At 57.0% G+C, this 18,580-nt stretch overlaps 2 protein-coding genes across 2 annotated transcripts in view; one reads left to right on the forward strand and one right to left on the reverse strand.

Annotated features, from left to right (window-relative positions):
- Positions 1-5,102, forward strand: part of LOC129715398 (glycogen phosphorylase, muscle form-like) — a 56,179-nt gene extending 51,077 nt beyond the window's left edge. The window contains exons 15-20 of the mRNA XM_055665290.1: positions 229-287; positions 1,122-1,263; positions 2,340-2,571; positions 3,042-3,176; positions 3,708-3,774; positions 4,624-5,102. Of these exons, the coding sequence (XP_055521265.1) occupies positions 229-287; positions 1,122-1,263; positions 2,340-2,571; positions 3,042-3,176; positions 3,708-3,774; positions 4,624-4,776 (788 nt within the window). The 3' untranslated portion in view covers positions 4,777-5,102. The remainder of the gene's footprint in view (positions 1-228; positions 288-1,121; positions 1,264-2,339; positions 2,572-3,041; positions 3,177-3,707; positions 3,775-4,623) is intronic.
- A 7,894-nt stretch (positions 5,103-12,996) lies between these two features.
- Positions 12,997-18,217, reverse strand: LOC129715393 (maestro heat-like repeat-containing protein family member 1). The gene has a single exon (XM_055665281.1). The coding sequence runs from the start codon at positions 18,180-18,182 to the stop codon at positions 13,221-13,223; it is 4,962 nt and encodes a 1,653-aa protein (XP_055521256.1). The 5' UTR covers positions 18,183-18,217; the 3' UTR covers positions 12,997-13,220.
- Between the last annotated feature and the right edge of the window lie 363 nt (positions 18,218-18,580).

The following is an 18,580-nucleotide window of genomic DNA, read 5'->3' on the forward strand; positions in this document are numbered from 1 at the left end:
ATAGGAATCTGAGGGGAGGGGTAAGAGGGTGGTGGGTGTATGGAACGAGCTGCTGGAGGAGGTAGTTGAGGCTGGGACTATCGCAACGTTTAACAAACAGTTGGACAGGATGGGTTTGGAGGGATAATGGGGTAAACGTGGGCTAGTATTGATGGGGCAAGTTGGGCCGAAGGGCCTGTTTTGTTTCCAGGCTGTGTGAGTCTCCCAGCTGCCTGTTCTTCCTTGCAGGGATCAAGCGAGAGCCGAACAAGAAGTACACACCCCGTACTGTCATGATCGGAGGCAAGGTACGTACGTCTGCCTCTACACACGTTCAGAATGTACCAATGAAAGATCAATCACCAAGTTTAAGGCAGACAAAAATACTGGAGTAACTGCAGAGAATTCCACAGACTCACAACTCTCTGTGAGAAAATGTGTTTCCTCGTCTCCGTTCTAAATGGCCTCCCCCTTATTCTTAAACCGTGTGTGTGGCCCCCCTGGTTCTGGACTCCCCCAACATCGGGGACATGTTTCCTGCCTCCAGCGTGTCCAAGCCCTTAATAATCTTATGTTTCAACTTGTGTGTTATCCATTGACTTGTGGCCTCCACAGCCGTCTTGTGTGGCAAAGAGTCCCACAGATTCACTACCCTCTGGCTAAAGAAATTCCTCCTCATCTCCTTCCTAAAAGAACGTCCTTTAATTCTGCGGCTGTGCCCTCTGGTCCTAGACTCTCCCGCTAGTGGAGACATCCTCTCCACATCCGCTCTATCCAGGCCTTTCGCTATTCTGTACGTTTCAATGAGGTCCCCCCCCTCGTTCTTCTGGACTCCTTCTGAAATTCAGCTGCGAATCGTCCCAGCCGTTGGGGGAGCTCCTCTCCTGTCTGACCCCCACCCAGAGCCGGGCCTGCCCGTGCCCCCCGGAGTTTAGAAGGACGAGGGGGGGGGGGCTCGTTGAAACGTGTCGAACAGTGAACGAAACTAACAGTAGAGGAGGCCACGTCAGGAATGGTGTCCAGTCCTGGGGGATTTTGGTCGGACGGTGTGGACTTGGTCCTTCTCTGACTCTCTCTCTCTCTCTCTCTCTCTCTCTCTCTCTCTCTCTCTCTCTCTCTCTCTCTCTCTCTGTGTGGGACAGGCCGCACCGGGCTATCACATGGCCAAACTCATCATCAGACTCATCACTGCCATTGGCGAGGTGGTGAATAACGACCCCATGGTGGGCGATCGCCTGAAGGTCATCTACCTCGAGAACTACCGCGTGTCTCTGGCTGAGAAAGGTTTGCTTGCTCCTCCTCTCCTTCCCTGACCCTTGCCCTCCCCACCTGACCCCCCCCCTCCCTGACCCTTGCCCCCCCCTCTTCACACCATGACCCTTGACCCTCCCCTGCCCTCTTCTCCCCTGATCTTTGCCCTCTCCACCCTGACCCTTGCCCCCTTGCCCTCTTCCACCGTGACCCTTCCCCCCTTGCCCCCTCTCCACCGTGACCCTTGCCCCCTCTCTCCACCGTAACCCTTGCCCCCTCTCCACCGTGACCCTTACCCCCCTCTCCACCGTGTGACCCTTGACCCCCCTCTCCACCCGTGACCCTTTGCCCCCCTCTCCACCGTGACCCTTGCCCCCTCTCCACCATGACCCTTGCCCCCTCTCTCCACCATGACCCTTGACCCCCCCCTTTCTCCACCGTGACCCTTGCCCCCCCCCCCCCTGACCCTCTCTCCACCATGACCCTTGCCCCCTCTCTCCACCATGACCCTTGCCCCCTCTCTCCACGGTGACCCTTGCCCCTCTCCACCGTGACCCTTGCCCCCCTCTCCACCGTGACCCTTGCTCCCCCTCTCTCCACCATGACCCTTGCCCCTCTCTCCACCGTGACCCTTGCCCCCTCTCCACCATGACCCTTGCCCCCTCTCCACCGTGACCCTTGCCCCCTCTCTCCACCGTGACCCTAGCCCCCTCTCCACTGTGACCCTTGCCCCCTCTCTCCACCTTGACCCTTGTGAACCTTGCCCTCTCTCCACCTTGACCCTTGCCCTCTCTCCACGGTGACCCTTGCCCCTCTCCACCGTGACCCTTGCCCCCTCTCTCCACCTTGACCCTTGCCCTCTCCACCCTGACCCTTTCCCCCTCCCCACCATAACCCTTGCCCTCCCCTTGCCCTCTTCACCCTGATCCACCTTGACCCTTGCTGACCCTGCCCCCCTCCACCGTGACCCTTGCCCCCCTCTCCACCGTGACCCTTGCTCCCTCTCCACCGTGACCCTTGCCCCCTTTCCACCGTGACCCTTGCCCCCCCCTCTCCCCCACCCTGACCCTTGCCCCCTCTCCACGGTGACCCTTGCCCCCTGTGCCCAGTGATCCCAGCGTCGGACCTGTCGGAGCAGATCTCCACGGCGGGCACGGAGGCGTCGGGCACGGGCAACATGAAGTTCATGCTGAACGGGGCGCTGACCATCGGCACCATGGACGGGGCCAACGTGGAGATGGCCGAGGAGGCTGGAATGGACAACTTCTTCATCTTCGGCATGAGGGTCAAGGAGGTGGATGCCATGGATGTGAAGGGGGGAGGAGAGGGGCGCGGGAATGGGTTGGGCGTGGAGTGGGCAGAGGGAAGGGGCAAGGAGGGAGGGTTAGCATGGATTGGTGGAGTAAGTGAGGGGTGGGTATGGGACTGGGGTGGGCAAGAAGGGGCAGGGGCAGGGGCAGGTGGGTTACACAAAAAGGCTGGAGAAACTCAGCGGGTGCAGCAGCATCTATGGAGCGAAGGAAATAGGCAACGTTTCGAAACCCGAAACGTTGCCTATTTCCGTCACTCCATAGATGCTGCTGCACCCGCTGAGTTTCTCCAGCCTTTTTGTGTAACCTTCGATTCTCCAGCATCTGCAGTTCCTCTTAAACAGGGGGTGGGGTGGGCATGGGTTGACAGGGAGGGGGGATGGGAGAGGCAAGGGATGAGGGGAGGGGAGGGAGGGGAGGGGTTTGGGGATGGGGGGGTGGGGCCCCTGGGGCACCCTGCCGCCCTCTCCCCCCCCCCCCCCCCCCCCCCCCCCCCCCCAGCTACAACGCCCAGTCCTACTACGACCGTCTGCCGGAGCTGAAGCAGGCCATGGACCAGATCAGCGGTGGATTCTTCTCGCCCAACGACCGCGGCCTCTTCGGGGAGATCGTCAACATGCTGATGCACCACGACAGGTGGGGGTTGGGAAGGGAAGAAGAGACAGGGAGAGGTTGAGAAGGGGATGGCTAGAGACAGGGGGGCAGAGAGACCAGTGGGGGGTGGGGGGGGCGTTGAATGGAGGGGAGAGGAGTTAGAAAGTGGGGAGACGGGGGAAGAGAAGGGAGGGGTGATGCAGGGGAGATGCGGGGGTTGGGGGGGGTCAGGGGGATGTGGGGATGGTGCTGATAGATGGTGTGGGAGAGGGGCTAGCGAGGGAGGGAGTGGGGGGGGGATGAGGGGAGGGGAGTGAGGGAATTAGAGAGAGGGGTGACAGGTATGGGGGGGGGGGGAGCGACTGGAGAGGGGTGTGGAGTAACCGGAAAGCTGGGGAGGGAGGGGGAGAGGAGTGAGTGGGGGAGAGGTGATTGAGGGGTGAGCTGGAGGGGTGAGCGGGGAGGGGAAGATGCTGCCTGATGCACTGAGTTCCTCCAACACTTTGTGTTCTGCTCTCTCTCTCTCTCTCTCTCCCTCTCTACTCTCTCTCTCCACCTTCTCCCCATCCGCAGGTTCAAGGTGTTTGCTGATTACGAGGATTATATCAAATGCCAAGACCGTGTCAGTGCGCTCTACATGGTCAGTGACCGCGTCCGTCCGCCCGTGTGTGTTTGTGCGTGCGCGTGTGCCTGAGCACGCGTGTTCCCGTGTCCGTGCGTGTCTCTGTGCTTTGGGGGCGGTGCAGCGGGTAGAGCTGCTGCCTCTCAGCGCCAGAGACCCGGGTTCCGATCCCGCCCCGGGTGCTGTCGGTACGGAGTTTGCACGTTCTCTCCCCGTGACCTGCGTGGGTTTTCTCCGGGCGCTCCGGTTTCCTCCCGCAACCCAAAGACGCCCAGTCTCCACAAAGTTTGCAGGTTAATTGTAAATTGTCCCTGATGTGCGTAGGATAGGTGGTGGGTGGTTACAGAGAGAGAGGGGGCGAGTGGGGAGGGGGGGAGAGAAGCATGTAATGTTAAAGAAACATATAAAATTATAAAAGGACTGGACAAGCTAGATGCAGGAAAAATGTTCCCAATGTTGGGCGAGTCCAGAACCAGGGGCCACACACACACAGTCTTAGAATAAAGGGGAGGTCATTTAAGACTGAGGTGAGAAAAAACTTTTTCTTTTTCACCCAGAGAGTTGTGAATTTGTGGAACTCCCTGCCACAGAGGGCAGTGGAGGCCAAATCACTGGATGGATTTAAGAGAGAGTTTGATAGAGCTCTAGGGGCTGGTAGAATCAAGGGATATGGGGAGAAGGCAGGCACGGGTTATTGATTGGGGACGATCAGCCATGATCACAATGAATGGCAGTGCTGGCTCGAAGGGCCGAATGGCCTCCCCCTGTACCTATTTTCTATGTTTCTATGCGGGCGAGTGTGGGATTTTTGCCCTTAACCTGTCCCCTCTCTCTCTCTCTCTCTCTCTCTCTCCATCACACACACAGAATCCCAAGGAGTGGACCAAGATGGTCATCAAAAACATCGCCACCTCCGGCAAGTTCTCCAGCGACAGGACCATCGGGGAGTACGCCCGCCAGATCTGGGGCGTGGAGCCCAGCAAGCACAAGATCCCACCTCCCAGCGAACCCCGCGAATGAGGGAGCCACCCACCTGCACCTGCCTCCTCACCCCCCCCTTCACCCCCCACCCCCAGGGTCAGGGCCGTGCGGGGCGATCTCAGGGGGGAGGGGAGGCGAGGGGGTCCGCTGTCTCTCGGACTTCAACCCCAGCTTTTGTCCCCTCCGGATCTTTAACGGTTGCATGCGTTGACAGTGTCGATCCTTGCCGCCTGCCAGCTGGAAAACCAGCCCCCCCCTCCCCACCCCCTCCCCTCCACACTCCAGCCCAACGAAGGGGAACAGACCAATGTGCTCCAATATCACACCAGCTTAAAAAATGTCCTTCATATACCCCCCCACTTCCTCCCCATCCTCCCTCCCTCTCTCCCCAGTCCCTCTCTCCCCAGTCCCTCTCTCCCCGTCCCCTCTCTAGTACTCTCCCCAGTCCCCTCTCCCCCCCCCCCTCTCCCTAAGTCCCCCCTCTCTCCCCAGTCCCTCTCTCCCCACCTCCTCTCCCTAACCCCCCCCTCTCCCCAGTCCCTCTCTCCCCCCTCAGTCTCTCCCTAACTCCCCCTCTCCCCAGTCTCTCTCCCCCTCTCCCCAGTCTCTCCCTAACTCCCCTCTCTCCCCAGTCCCCCTCTCCCCAGTCTCTCTCCCTAACTCCCCCCTCTCCCCCCCCTCTCTCCCCAAGTCTCCCCCTCTCCCCACCCCCCCTCTCCCCAGTCTCTCCCTAACTCTCCCCTCTATCCCCAGTCCCTCTCTCCCCAGTCTCTCCCTAACTCTCCCTCTCCTCTCCCCAGTCTCTCTCTCCCCAGTCCCTCTCTCCCCAGTCTCTCCCTAACTCCCTAACTCTCCCCCTCTCCCCAGTCTCTCTCTCCCCATCTTTCCCTCCCCGATCTCTCTCCCATCTCTCTTGGGAGACTATCTCCTCAGTCCTTCTCCCTCTCTCTCTCCCCAGTCACTCTTCCTCTATCTCCCCACTCTGTCTCCCCAGTCTCTCTCTCTCCCTCTCTTCCAATCTTCCAATCTCTCCCTTCTCTCTCCTCAGTTTCTCCCCCCTCACTCTCCCCCTCCCACTCTCCCCCCAGCTTCTCTGCACCACCTCCCAACACTGAAGAGATATCCCACTGACAGTGAGCCGAGGACGGGGGGGGGGGGGGGGGGGAGGGGGTCAGTGATTCTACCCAACCCTTCCCCGACACCTCTGTCCCCGTTTACGAAGCCAAGCTCTCGTTTCATCAGTCGTCTCCGAGCGGGTCGCTGTATTGGCCTTGAGGCCAAGCCCAATTTGCTTTGTGCCCAACATCTGTCCCCATCCACTGCAGCTGGAGCCCCAGTCAGGGCAAGCGGCGCTGGTTGCTATGGGGCGGCGGCCATTTTGTCCCACAGTTGTGGCCATCAAAATGGCTGCCTTCCTCCCCCCCCTCCTGCTCACTCTCCCTCCTCCCCCAACCCACTGATCTTGTTAAGTCTTCCCTCGGGTGCATTTAACGTGTGTGACTAATTTATTTTTAAGTGTAAATATTAACGGCAAACAGGTATGGAACTTAGCCGCCGAGCCTGAGCGATGAAGTTGGATGGCGGTGGATGGAGTTTACCCGAGGGGTCTCGACTTTGCAACCTCTCTCCCCCAGTCCCTCTCCCCTCTGCACCCTCCAAAGCCCTGGCTTTGCTGCACTCCCTGACAGACCCCAGCTCATCTCTCATTCTCTCCAGCTCAGCTCTGACACTTCCCCCCCCCCTCCCTCTCCCCCCCCCTTTCTTTGTCTCTCACCCCACTTTATATATTTCTCCCCCTCGCTTTGCTTTTTCCTCTCTCTCCCTCACTCTCACTCTCAGTCTCTCCCCCTCTCTCTCTCCCCCTTCAGTCTTTCCCTCCCTCGCTGTCTACCTGTTACTGTCTCTCCTATCCTCTCTCTCACTGTCTCTCTTCCTCTCAATCTTTCTACCTCTCTCCCTCAGTCTTTCCCTCTCTCGCTGTCTACCTGTTACTGTCTCTCCTATCCTCTCTCTCACTGTCTCTCTTCCTCTCACTCTTTCTATCTCTCTCCCTCAGTCTTTCCCTCCATCTCCCACGCACTCTCTCTCTCTCTGTCTCTCACTCTTTTCCAGTTTCACTGTCTCTCTCTCTCTCTCTCTGTCTCCTGGGCTTGGAGGTTTACAGGGAGGCGAGTGTCAGTATCTTGACTAAAGCCCCCCCCCCCTCCTCTCCCCGGCGATAGTCCTCCTGTGTTGTCCTGTCCTCCTGTCTTGTCCTGTCCTCCTCTCAGGGCCGAGACACTGGGCTCGGTTTGGGGATGTTCTCAGGGGGCTGTTGTGGCTCAGAGACCCCGTGGCCACACGATCAACGAACTAAACCCTCCCCCCCCCCCCCCCCCCCCCCCCCCCCCCCCTCCCGACCATTAACTGAAACCCCCCACCAACCTGAGAGGTTCCCTATTTATTGGTGCTGGCCTTGAGTGAGTTGCATGTTCCTCTGGTGCAATGACCTGTTCACCTTTCTGCTGATCTGAATAAAAGTGACGGTTTACCTTCTGCCATCGCCTCTGCCTCGTATTTTACCGGAGCATCGCCGGCGGCGAGGCCGTTGCTATCGGCAACCACCTGTCGTGGAGGACCCACACCGATGGATGCCTCTGAAACTCCATTATTATACAGCTGTCTCCACCACTGCCCCTGGCAACGCCATCCAGGCCCTCTGTGTAAGACAACTTCGACTGCTCATGGTTGGACAGGCTGGATGCAGGAAGATTGTTCCCCATATGTTGGGGAAGTCTCTGTACTGCACACTGACAATGACAATGACAATTAAAACTGAATCTGAAGTCCAGAACAAGGGGTCACACAGTTTAAGGATAAGGGGGAAATCTTTTAGGACCGAGATGAGAAAAACATTTTTCACACAGAGAGAGTGGTGAATCTGTGGAATTCTCTGCCACAGAAGGTAGTTGAGGCCACACAGTTCATTGGTTATATTTAAGAGGGAGTTAGATGTGGCCCTTGTGGCTAAAGGGATCAGGGGGTATGGAGAGAAGGCAGGTACAGGATACTGAGTTGGATGATCATATTGAATGGCGGTGCAGGCTCGAAGGGCTGAATGGCCTCTACTCCTGTACCCATTGTCTATGTTTCTATCTCCATTAAACTTTTCCCCACTCACGTTATAGCTCTACCCTCTACAGATGGACATTTCCAACCTGGGGAAACGTTTCTGCCGACCCAATCTATGTCTCATCATTTTATATATGTAGTTTAGATACAGTGCGGAAACAGGCACTTACATAGGAAATAGGTGCTGGAGGAGGCCATTTGGCCCTTCGAGCCAGCACCGCCATTCATTGTGATCATCCACAATCAGTACCCCGTTCCTGCCTTCTCCCCATATCCCTTGATTCCGCTAGCCCCTAGAGCTCTATCTAACTCTCTTTTAAGTTCATCCAGTGAATTGGCCTCCACTGCCTTCTGTGGCAGAGAATTCCACAAATTCAATAGACAATAGGTGCAGGAGTAGAGGCCATTCGGCCCTTCGAGCCAGCGCCGCCATTCAATGTGATCATGGCTGATCATCCCCAATCAGTACCCCGTTCCTGCCTTCTCCCCTGACTCCGCTATCTTTAAGAGCCCTATCTTGCTCTCTCTTTAAAGCATCCAGAGAACTGGCCTCCACCGCCCTCTGAGGCAGAGAATTCCATAAACTCACCACTCTCTGTGAGAAAAGGTTTCCTCGTCTCTGTTCTAAATGGCTTACCCCTTATTCATAAACTGTGGTTCTGGTCTCCCCCAACATCGGGAACATGTTTCCTGCCTCTAGCAAGCCCAAACCCTTAAAAATCTTATATGTTTCAATAAAATCCCCTCTCATCCTTCCAAACTAGAGAGTATACGTGCTCTATCTGACTCCCTTTTAAATTCATCCAGTGGATTGGCCTCCACTGCCTTCTGTGGCAGAGAATTCCACAAATTCACAACTCTCTTGCCGACAAAGTTTTTTCTCATCTCAGTTTTAAATGGCATCCCCTTTATTTTCAGACAGTGGCCCCTGGTTCTGGACTCCCCCAATATTGGGTGGATTTGTTCAGCTCAAGAGTCCACAGCGACCTTCCCCGTACACCAGCACTGCCCTACACACTAGGAACAATTTACAATTCTTACTGAAGTCAATTAACCTACAAACCTGTACATCTTTGGAGTGTGGGAGGAAACCGGAGCACCCGGACAAAATCCATGGTAGATTCATGGGCAGACAGAGATCAGTTTAACAAGGCATCATGTTCGGCACGAAGGGCCTGTTCCTGTGCTGTACTGTTCTATGTTCAAATGGTGAGAGCCAGCTCCTGAGTCACACAGTGTGGAAACAGGCCCTTCGGCCCAACTTGCCCGCACCAGCCAACATGTCTCAACTACACCAGTGCCACCCGCTCGCATTTGGCCCTCCAAACCTGTCCTATCCATGTACCTGTCTGAATGTTTCTTAAACGTTGCGATAGTCCCTGCCTCAACTACCTCCTCCGGCAGCTCGTTCCGTACACCCACCACCCTTTGCATGAGAAAGTTACCCCTCAGATTCCTATTAAATCTTATCCCCTTCACCTTAAACCCATGTCCTCTGGTCCTGGAAGTTCCAGAGGTCAGGATTGAACCTGGGTCTCTGTCAGTGGTGATATTAGCACAGTGGCGTAGCAGTAGAGTTGCTGCCTCACAGCAACCGAAGCCCGGTTTCGATCCTGACTGCAGCTGCTGTCTGAACGGAGTTTGCACGTTCTCCCTGTGTTTTTTTTTCTGGGTGCTCCGGTTTCCTCCCACACTCCAAAAGATGTCCAGGTTTGTAGCTTAATTGGCTTTGGAATAGTGCAAATTGTCCCTGGTGTGTAGGATGGTGCTGGTGTACAGGAATCGCTGGTCGGCACTGAAACTTTGGGCCGAAAGGCTTGATTCCACAATGTAGCTCTAAAGTCATCCCCTGCATTTCCACAAGTCTACAAAAGCCTCTTGAACGGTACTATCAAATCTGCCTCCACCACCACCCCTGGCAGCGAGTTCCGGGCACAATAGAAATAGGTGCAGGAGTAGGCCATTCGGCCCTTCAAGCCAGCACCGCCATTCAATGTGATCATCCCCAATCAGTACCCCGTTCCTGCCTTCTCCCCATATCCACTGACTCTGCTATCTTTCAGAGCCCTATCTAGCTCTCTCTTGAAAGTATCCAGAGAACCGGCCTCCACCACCCTCTGAGGCAGAGAATTCTACAGACTCGCAACTCTGTGTGAAAAAGTGTTTCCTTGTCTCCGTTCTAAATGGCTTACTCCTTATTCTTAAACTGTGTGGCCCCTGGTTCTGGACTCCCCCATCATTGGGAACACGTTTCCTGCCTCTAGAGTGTCCAAACCCTTAATAATCTTATATGTTTCAATAAGATCCCTTCTGTGATCATGGCACTAACTATGCCATGTGCAAAGAACTTGCCCTGCATGTCTCCCATTCAACTCTCTCACCTTAAAGTCCTCTGCAATTCCAGTATTTTGGTATTTGAAGGCAGGAACAGAAATGTTGAGCTTTTGAAATTTCTGGGCCTTTACTCATTGGGAGATTAGAAGGATGAGAGGGGGACCTTATTGAGACTTACCAAAGCCTGTATAAAATGGATGCGGAGAGGATGTTCCCACTTGTGGGAGAGTCTAGGACTGGAGGGCACAGCCTCAGAATGAAAGGACGTACACCTTTAGGAAGGAGATGAGGAGGTTTGTTTGTTTGGCCGGACGCTGGTGAATCTGTGGAATTCATTGCCACAGGCAGCTGTGGAGGCCAAGTTATTGGGTATTTAAGGCAGAGATTGATGGGTTCCTGATTTGTACGGTTGTCTTAAGGTTACGGGGAGAAGGCAGGAGAACGGGGTTGAGAGGGAAAAATAGATCTGCCAGGATTGAAAGGCGGAATAGACTCAGTGGGCCAAATAGCCTAATTCTGCTCCTGTGACTTATGAACATATATCCCTCCATTCTCTGCATATCCACGTGCCTGTCGAAAAGCTTCGTCACCGCCTCCATTGCATCCGCCTCCCTCACCACCCCTTACAGCGTGTTCGAGGCCCACACCATCCTGTGTGCAAAAGTCCTGCCCCACGTATCTCCTTCCAACTTCGTCCCTTTCTGCTCCGAGAACTCGCATATTTGAAGGCGGGGAGAGAATCATATGAGGAGTGCGTACGTGACAACACTGAGCCTGTACTCGCTGGAGAGGGGAAATTTCCCGAATAGTAAAAAGGCCCGGATAGAGTGGATGTGGAGAGGATGCTTCCACCAGTGAAAGAGTCTAGGACAAGAGGGCACAGCCTCAGAGTAAAAGGACTTTCCTTTAGATTGGAGATGAGGAGGAATTTCTTTAGTCAGAGGGTGGTGAATCTGTGGAATTTGTTGTCCCTCTCACCTGAGAACCCTCTAGTTTAGTGATACGGAAACTGGCCCTTCGGCCCATCGGGACCGTATCACCTAGCGATATTAACACTATCCTACACACACTCGGGACAATTTTTACATTTACCAAGCCAATTAACCTACATACCTATAAGTAGGCATTTGATATTTGAAGACGGAGAGAAATGTATGAGGAGCATTTGCAGTCGCTGGGCCTATACTCGCTGGAGTTTAGAAGGATGAGGGGGCACCTCATTGCAACTTATAGCACAGTGAAAGGCCTGAGTGGATGTGGAGAGGATGTTTCCTCTAGTGGATCATTTACACCCTCCTCTGTGCAAAAGACCTGCCCTGTGTGCATCTTGAAACTGCCCCTCTCGCCCGAGAGCCCTCTGGTCTAGTATTTTATACTTGAAGGCGGGGAAAGTTATGATGAGCATTTGAAGTCTCTGGGCCTGAGTTTAGGATGACGAGGCTTGCCCAACACATCTCATTGGAACTCTGCCCCTCAGCTCAGAAGTACAGCATTGTAGCAGACTCAAAAAGCTGGAGTAACTCAGTCAGCATCTCTGGAGAGAAGGAATGGGTGACGTTTCAGGTCAAGACCCTTCTTCAGACTGTTGTCAGGGGTATAGTGATGATGATATGGAATTCTAATGGGGTGGAATGGTCCTTCACATGGTCCGCCCTGTTTCGACGAATGCAATCAACCCGGCGTGCACAATCCAATAGAACAAGTTGTCCTATAACTTTAGGCTGTGCACTCTACACGCAAGAACACTTACATAGAAACATAGAAATTAGGTGCAGGAGTAGGCCATTCGGCCCTTCGAGCCTGCACCGCCATTCAATATGATCATGGCTGATCATCCAACTCAGTATCCGTACCTGCCTTCTCTCCATACCCCCTGATCCCCTTAGCCACAAGGGCCACATCTAACTCCCTCTTAAATATAGTCAATGAACTGTGGCCTCGACTACCCTCTGTGGCAGAGAGTTCCAGAGACTCACCACTCTCTGCGTGAAAAAAGTTCTTCTCATCTCGGTTCTAAAGGATTTCCCCCTTATCCTTAAGCTGTGACCCCTTGTCCTGGACTTCCCTAACATCGGGAACAATCTTCCTGCATCTAGCCTGTCCAACCCTTTAAGAATTTTGTAAGTTTCTATAAGATCCCCTCTCAATCTTCTAAATTCTAGAGAGTATAAACCAAGTCTATCCAGTCTTTCTTCATAAGACAGTCCTGACATCCCAGGAATCAGTCTGGTGCACCGTCTCTGCACTCCCTCTATGGCAATAATGTCCTTCCTCAGATTTGGAGACCAAAACTGTACACAATACTCCAGGTGTGGTCTCACCAAGACCCTGTACAACTGCAGTAGAACCTCCCTGCTCCTATACTCAAATCCTTTTGCAATGAAAGCTAACATACCATTTCGCTTGCTTTACTGCCTGCTGCACTTGCATGCCTACCTTCAATGACTGGTGTACCATGACACCCAGGTCTCGCTGCATCTCCTCCTTTCCCAATCGGCCACCATTTAGATAATAACATCCCAGCGCTGTGAACATTGACCTCCAATTTCAGGTAGTCCCTGGTTTCTCCCTCTTTCCCCTCCCCTTCCCAGCTCTCCCACAGCCCTCTGTCTCCGCCTCTTCCTTCCTTCTCCCCCCCCCCCCATCCCCCCATCAGTCTGAAGAAGGGTCTCGACCCTCAACGTCGCCTATTCCTTCGCTCCATAGAAGCTGCCTCACCTGCTTAGTTTCTCCACCATTTTTGTCCACATTCTAATATTTGAGATATGTTTGATCGGCAAAGGCAGGGAACACAAACAACCAGCCATGTTTGTTTGTTTGTTACGGGTGCCTTTATTAACTCTAAACGTTTCCGCTGCTCGAGGGGGAGCTTCCTTTAGCCTCCAGCAGACGACCCTCCTGTTCGACTCGTTCGTTTGCTCGCCTAAAAATCGTTAAGGACTCTTATTTTTTTTTCTTCTTCTCTTTTTTTCTTTAAAAAAAAAAGATCAGTCAGCGCTCGCCCTCCCCGAACGGACGCCAGGGCGGGAATGAAGATGCTAGAAGCCCCGGTAGAGGCCCAGCACTTTGGCGGCCTTGATCCGCACACAGGGGGAGACGTCGTGAAGCATCATGATGATGGCCACGCAGACGTTTTCGTCCATGCTGGTCTCCACATAGTCCTTGGGCAGGTTGTAGAGGAGGAATCCGGCCAGGATCACGGCGTTCCCCCGGATCTCCGGCAGCATACTCTTGAAGAAGGACATGCTGCCCGTCAGGTAGAGGCTGACGTTGTCCGGGAAGTCGCTGACGATCAGTTTGGTCAGCTGGCCGATGAACTCCCAGTAGCGAGTGTGGGCCTCCTCTAGCAGCTCGGTCTGGAAGACGGCGCAGATGCCGTCGGAGCAGAGGTGGGGGCCGACCAGGTGGAGCACGGTCTTGCAGGCCCTCGACACCTCGGGGCTGCTGTCGTTGAGGTGGAGGAGGAGGCTGACCAAGCTGTGGTGGACGTTCTCCAGGAAGGCCTGGCGCGAGCCGTCGCAGGCGAAGCGGGAGAGGTTGCCGAAGGCGGCGAAGGCGGCCGCCCGCAGCCTCTCGTTCTCGTTCTCGAAGAAGGGCTGGACGGCGGCCACCACCCCGCCGAGCACGTGCCTGACGTCCTGCTCCTCCAGTTGGCGCACCACCTTGGACAGGCCCGACATGGCCTCCAGCGCCACCAGGTCATCCAGCTCCGCCTTCTCCTCCAGTCCCGACACCATGGCGGCCAGCAGCTTCTCCGAGTACTTGGAGATCTTCTGCGGCGAGCCCAGCGCCACGTTACCCAGGCCCCTCATGGACAACCAGTGAACGGTGGGCGAGTTGTCCTCCAGACCCTGCAGCAGGCTGCCCACCAGGCTATCCGTCATGCTTAGACCCTGCAGCGCCGGCTGTGCCAGCAGCTCGCCGAAAAAAGCTGCCACCGTCAACCGCTGGTGCTCGTGGGCGCCCAGCAGGACGGGCTCCAGGCAGCGGACAATGTCGGGCAGGTGGCAGGCGGAGTGCCGGCTCGCTGCCCTGGCCAGCACCGACACACCCCGCTGGTGCTCCTCCGCGCTCTTCATCAGCTCCCAGCCCCCCTCGTCCTCCATCAGGGCCACCACCTCGTCCGTCCGTCCGCGCACCAGGGTCATCTTCAGCGTCTCCACCGTGGAGTCCCAGACGTTGACCGGCGGGCTCTGCAGCTGGAGGCTCAGCTTCTTCCGCTTGGACGAGCTCTTGCCCTGGCCCTCGGCCGTCTTCTCGCTGACCAGGAAGCTGAGGAAGAGGACCAGGGTGCCGAAGAGCTTGGGGTAGAGGGTGACCACCGGCTCGGTCGACTCGGGGTTGGAGACCATCTCGTTCAGGGCGTAGATGATGGCGACCGCCTCCGGCGAGCCCGTGGCCTGGGGCTTCTTGCCGCCGCTGGCCTCCCTCTTCTCGTCGTGGCCCAGGTAGGCGTTGAGCTTGCCCACCAGGCAGTCCATGGTGGCAGCAGCCAACTTGGCCTCGCGGGCCAGCGAGTGCCAGATGGCGCTGGTGTACTTGTCGTAGGGCAGCGGGCGGAAGAGGAGGTAGGTGAGGACGCCGAGCAGGCACTGGGACGTCAGGATGGAGATGAAGTGGATGACCGAGAAGCGGACCTGCTCCAGGGGGATGGTCTGCATGCGGGCCTGAAGATGGTCGAGGATGTCGGGCACGTGGTCCTTCAGCGCCTCGCCGTGCTTGCGCACCAGGGTGTTCATCACCACCGAGGTGGCGCTGGAGCAGGTGGAGTGGAAGTCGGACAGCCCCTCGAAGAGGGTGAAGAGGAGCGGGGGGAGCTGCTGCCTGGGCAGCTTGTTGGAGATGACCTTGGCAATGTCGTAGCAGATCTGGAAGAGCATGTGGCTGTCGGGGTTCTGCAGCTGGTCCTTGATGGTGCGGAGGTGGTCAACCAGGTCGTCCATCTGGTTGACCAAGCAGCCCTCATAGCGTACCTGGATGTAGAGGAGAGTGTACAAGCTCTCCATGGCCATGTAGCGGATGGAGAGGACGGGGTCGGCACAGCGTGGCACAAAGCGGCCCACCAGCACGCCCAGGTTGTGGAAGGTGCCCATGTTGACTGTCTTGAACCTCTCTCGGTAGAAGGTCAACAGGGCCAACATGGCCTCGACCGAGCGCTCCCTCTCGTGGTCCTTGACGGACACCATCCACTCCTGCACGTGCTTGAAGATGAACTCCAGGCCGTCGGAGGTGAGGTTCTGGGTGAGGAACTCCTTCAGCAGCTCGTGCAGGGCCCCCACCGTCTCGCCGTGTAGCACCTCGCGCTCCTTCAGCTTCTTCGTGTCCTTCCGCTTGTCCGTGTCGAGCGGCAGGAAGGAGAAGACGGCCTCCAGGCAGTTGCGGAGCAGCTCGGACGACTCCATCTCGTTGAGCCGGGGCTCCAGGCGGATGAGGTGGGTGCAGGCGTTGATGGCGGACTGCCGCACCCGGGTCTTGAGGTGGGCTTTGGGCTCGCCGGCGATGAGGTCCTGCATGTAGGACAGCACCTCCTCCCTGCGGCTGAACTTGAAGTGGTGCTTGCCCTTGTTGGCGTAGACCGCCTTGGCGATCAGAGTGACGGACTTGATGAGGGTCAGCTTGATCATCAGGTCCTTGGTCTCCACCTTGATGCCCAGCACCTTGGTGTTGGAGAGGCTGATGATGTGGTCCAAGATGTGGATCTCGATGCGCTGGAGGATCAGACTCTCGGGGGCGTAGAGGGCCACGTAGCCGTAGCACAGGATCAGGGTGCTCTTCACCCTCTCCATGTCCCCGTCCAACTTCTCCTTCAGGATGTTGAAGAAGCTGGCGGTCTTCTTCACGATGTCCATCTTGACAAAGTCGTCCAGCTTGGCCAGGGTCTCGTCCAGGTGGGACATGGCGCAGAAGCCGATGCCAGTCGCCAGCCCCTCGCGCTCCAGGGCCTCGTTGTGCTGCACGCTGAGCAGCATCTCCTGCAGCTCGTTGTTGATCACCTCCTTGTTGTTGGTCTGGCCCAGCACGATGCCCACGCACTTGTAGAGGAAGGCCTTCTCCTTGGGGTAGGCGTGGTAGCTGTGGATGTGGCGGGTCATCTCCTCGCTCAGCTGCCAGGTCCACTTCTCGTCCGTCACCGTCTCCAAGGTGCGGCTGAGGAAGAAGAAGAGCTTGTCCTCCCACAGCTTCTGCGGGAGGGTGTCCTCCTGATTCTCCGACAGGTACTGGGTCAACTGGGGCAGCTCCTCGTCCCACAGCTTCACCACCTCGGGCTGGATGTTGGGGCTGAGGACCTGAAGGAGACGCAGGGCAGCGGCCCCGCGCCCCTGGCCGGCGTAAGGGGTGGCCGACACGGCCAGCAGTCGGGTCAGCAGGGAGTGCGGCTTGGGCATGCCCAGCCTCTCGTTGTAGTTCAGCGCGTGGGTCTCCAGCTTCTCCTGCCTCTTCCTAGCGCCCACCTTCTCCAGACAGCGGCAGACGGTAGTCAGGGCGTTGGTGTAGTGGACGGGAGTGACAAACTCCAGGAGGAAGGGCCACAGCACGTCCTCCACAACGTCCAAGGTGACCAGGAAGTCCATGGTGCCCTCGCAGAGCTTGCGGAGCTCCTCGTCACTGACCTGGTCGACAGCCTCCTGCATCTGGAGCCAGGAGGGGTTCTCGGAGGGGACCAGGCCGCACAGCTGGATGAGGAACTCCACCAGGGTGGTGCCGCCCTCCAGCTGGAGGTAGCCGTGCTCCCCCATGCTGCCGATCACCTGGGCCAGCATCTTCTTCACCTTGTTGTCGTTGTCCTGCAGGGCCTGCTTCATGCCGCACACAATGAGGGCCTTCTTGGTCTCCAGCGGCTTGAAGCCGGTGCAGACAATGTGGTCGAGGACGGTGAGGGTGCCGAAACGCACCTTCTCGTTGTTGTTGGCCAGCTTCTGCAGGAGGAACTTGATGAGGCCATCGACGGAGACGTGGGAGAGGATGACGAAGCAGTGGAGGACCTCGGCGTGGTTCCGGCGGCTCAGCTCGTTGGCCGGGTCGACCGGCGTGCAGATCTGGTGGTGGAGCTGAGGGAGGAGTGTGTCCATCTGGGTCTCGGGCATGTGGCTGGCGATCTCCACCCCGGCCTCCAGGATGTTGCGCAGGCACTGCGTGACGTAGAAGGGCTCGCACCGCTTCTTGTAGAGGCCCAGGATCCCGGCCACAAAGCGGGGCAGCTCCTCCTCCACCCGATCGGCCGGCAACAGGTGGACCATGTAGCTCAGGGCCACCACGATGGCCGTCCTCAGCTTGATGTCCTTGTTCCTCAGCCAGTTGATGAAGAGGATCCGGTAGGCGGCGTAGATCTCCTCGGAGAAGACGTCCTTGTTCAGGACGGGCTTGGAGGTCTTGTCCACGGTGGAGAGGTACTCCAGGATGCTCTTGCTGAAGAGGCCCATGGCCGAGGTGAAGACCCATTTCATGTTGTCCTGCTTGGCCAGGTGGAGCATGGGCAGCATGGTCTGCAGAGTGGTGGGCAGGTAGGGCACAATGCCCTGGATGTTGGCCACCGACAGGTTGGCCAGGGTCTGCACCACAAAGAACTGGGGCAAGGTGCCCGGCTGCAACTTCTGCAGGATCTCCTCCAGGATCTCCTCGCTGAACCTGGAGCCCAGGGCCACCAGGAGGTTGCTGGCGGCCTCCTTCCAGTTGACGGCCGACTCGTTAGAGTGGATCATCTCCTCGGAGGCCAGGGCGATCATCTTCTTGGCCAGCGGCTGCCCCACCCGGCAGATGGTGTCCCGCACCACCCTCTCCATGCCCTGGAGGATGGCGGTGCGGTGGCCCTGGGCCAGCTGGCCGTGCTTGAGCAGGAAGTCCAGGCAGGAGGCCAGCACCTGCTCGGGGTTGTGGCAGCCCAGGTCGTAGAGGGACTGGCCGATCTGCCGGCGCACCCCCTCGTCCTTGTCGAAGGCCGCGTCCGTCAGGGCCGCCAGCGAGGCCTCCGCCTTGCAGGACTCCATCTTGCAGGCGTCCATGGCCCGTGGGCCGGCCAGGCGGGGGGTGTTGGGCGGGGGAGGGGGCCCCGACAGCTTTGTGGGGAGGGGGGGGGAGATGAGGGGGGGGGATGGCCGCAACTCACGGCCGACTACAAGAGCTTAAATACCTTCCCTTCCCCCCTCCCCGTCTCTCTCCTCCCGCCCAAAGGGTTCTGATCGGGACAGTTTTCTCCGCAACCCTTCCACCACCTTCCTCCTTGGTTTTGGGGAAAGATTCCTTTTTATTCCACCTGTCCTCCCTCTTCCATCACCTATCGTTCACGCCTCTCTCTCTCCTCTCTCTCTCACTCTCTTCCCCCGTCACCTCACACTCCCCTCAGTCTAGTCAATACTCACCCCTCCCCCCCCCACCAGTACTGGGTCTTGCTTGCTCCCCT

This window comes from Leucoraja erinacea, unplaced genomic scaffold (assembly GCF_028641065.1).
Source record: "Leucoraja erinacea ecotype New England unplaced genomic scaffold, Leri_hhj_1 Leri_115S, whole genome shotgun sequence".
NCBI lineage: Eukaryota > Metazoa > Chordata > Chondrichthyes > Rajiformes > Rajidae > Leucoraja > Leucoraja erinaceus.

Bases quoted from the DNA above. Each gene is read 5' to 3' on its own strand.
- LOC129715393 (XM_055665281.1), bottom strand. From the start codon at position 18,182: ATGGACGCCTGCAAGATGGAGTCCTGCAAGGCGGAGGCCTCGCTGGCG.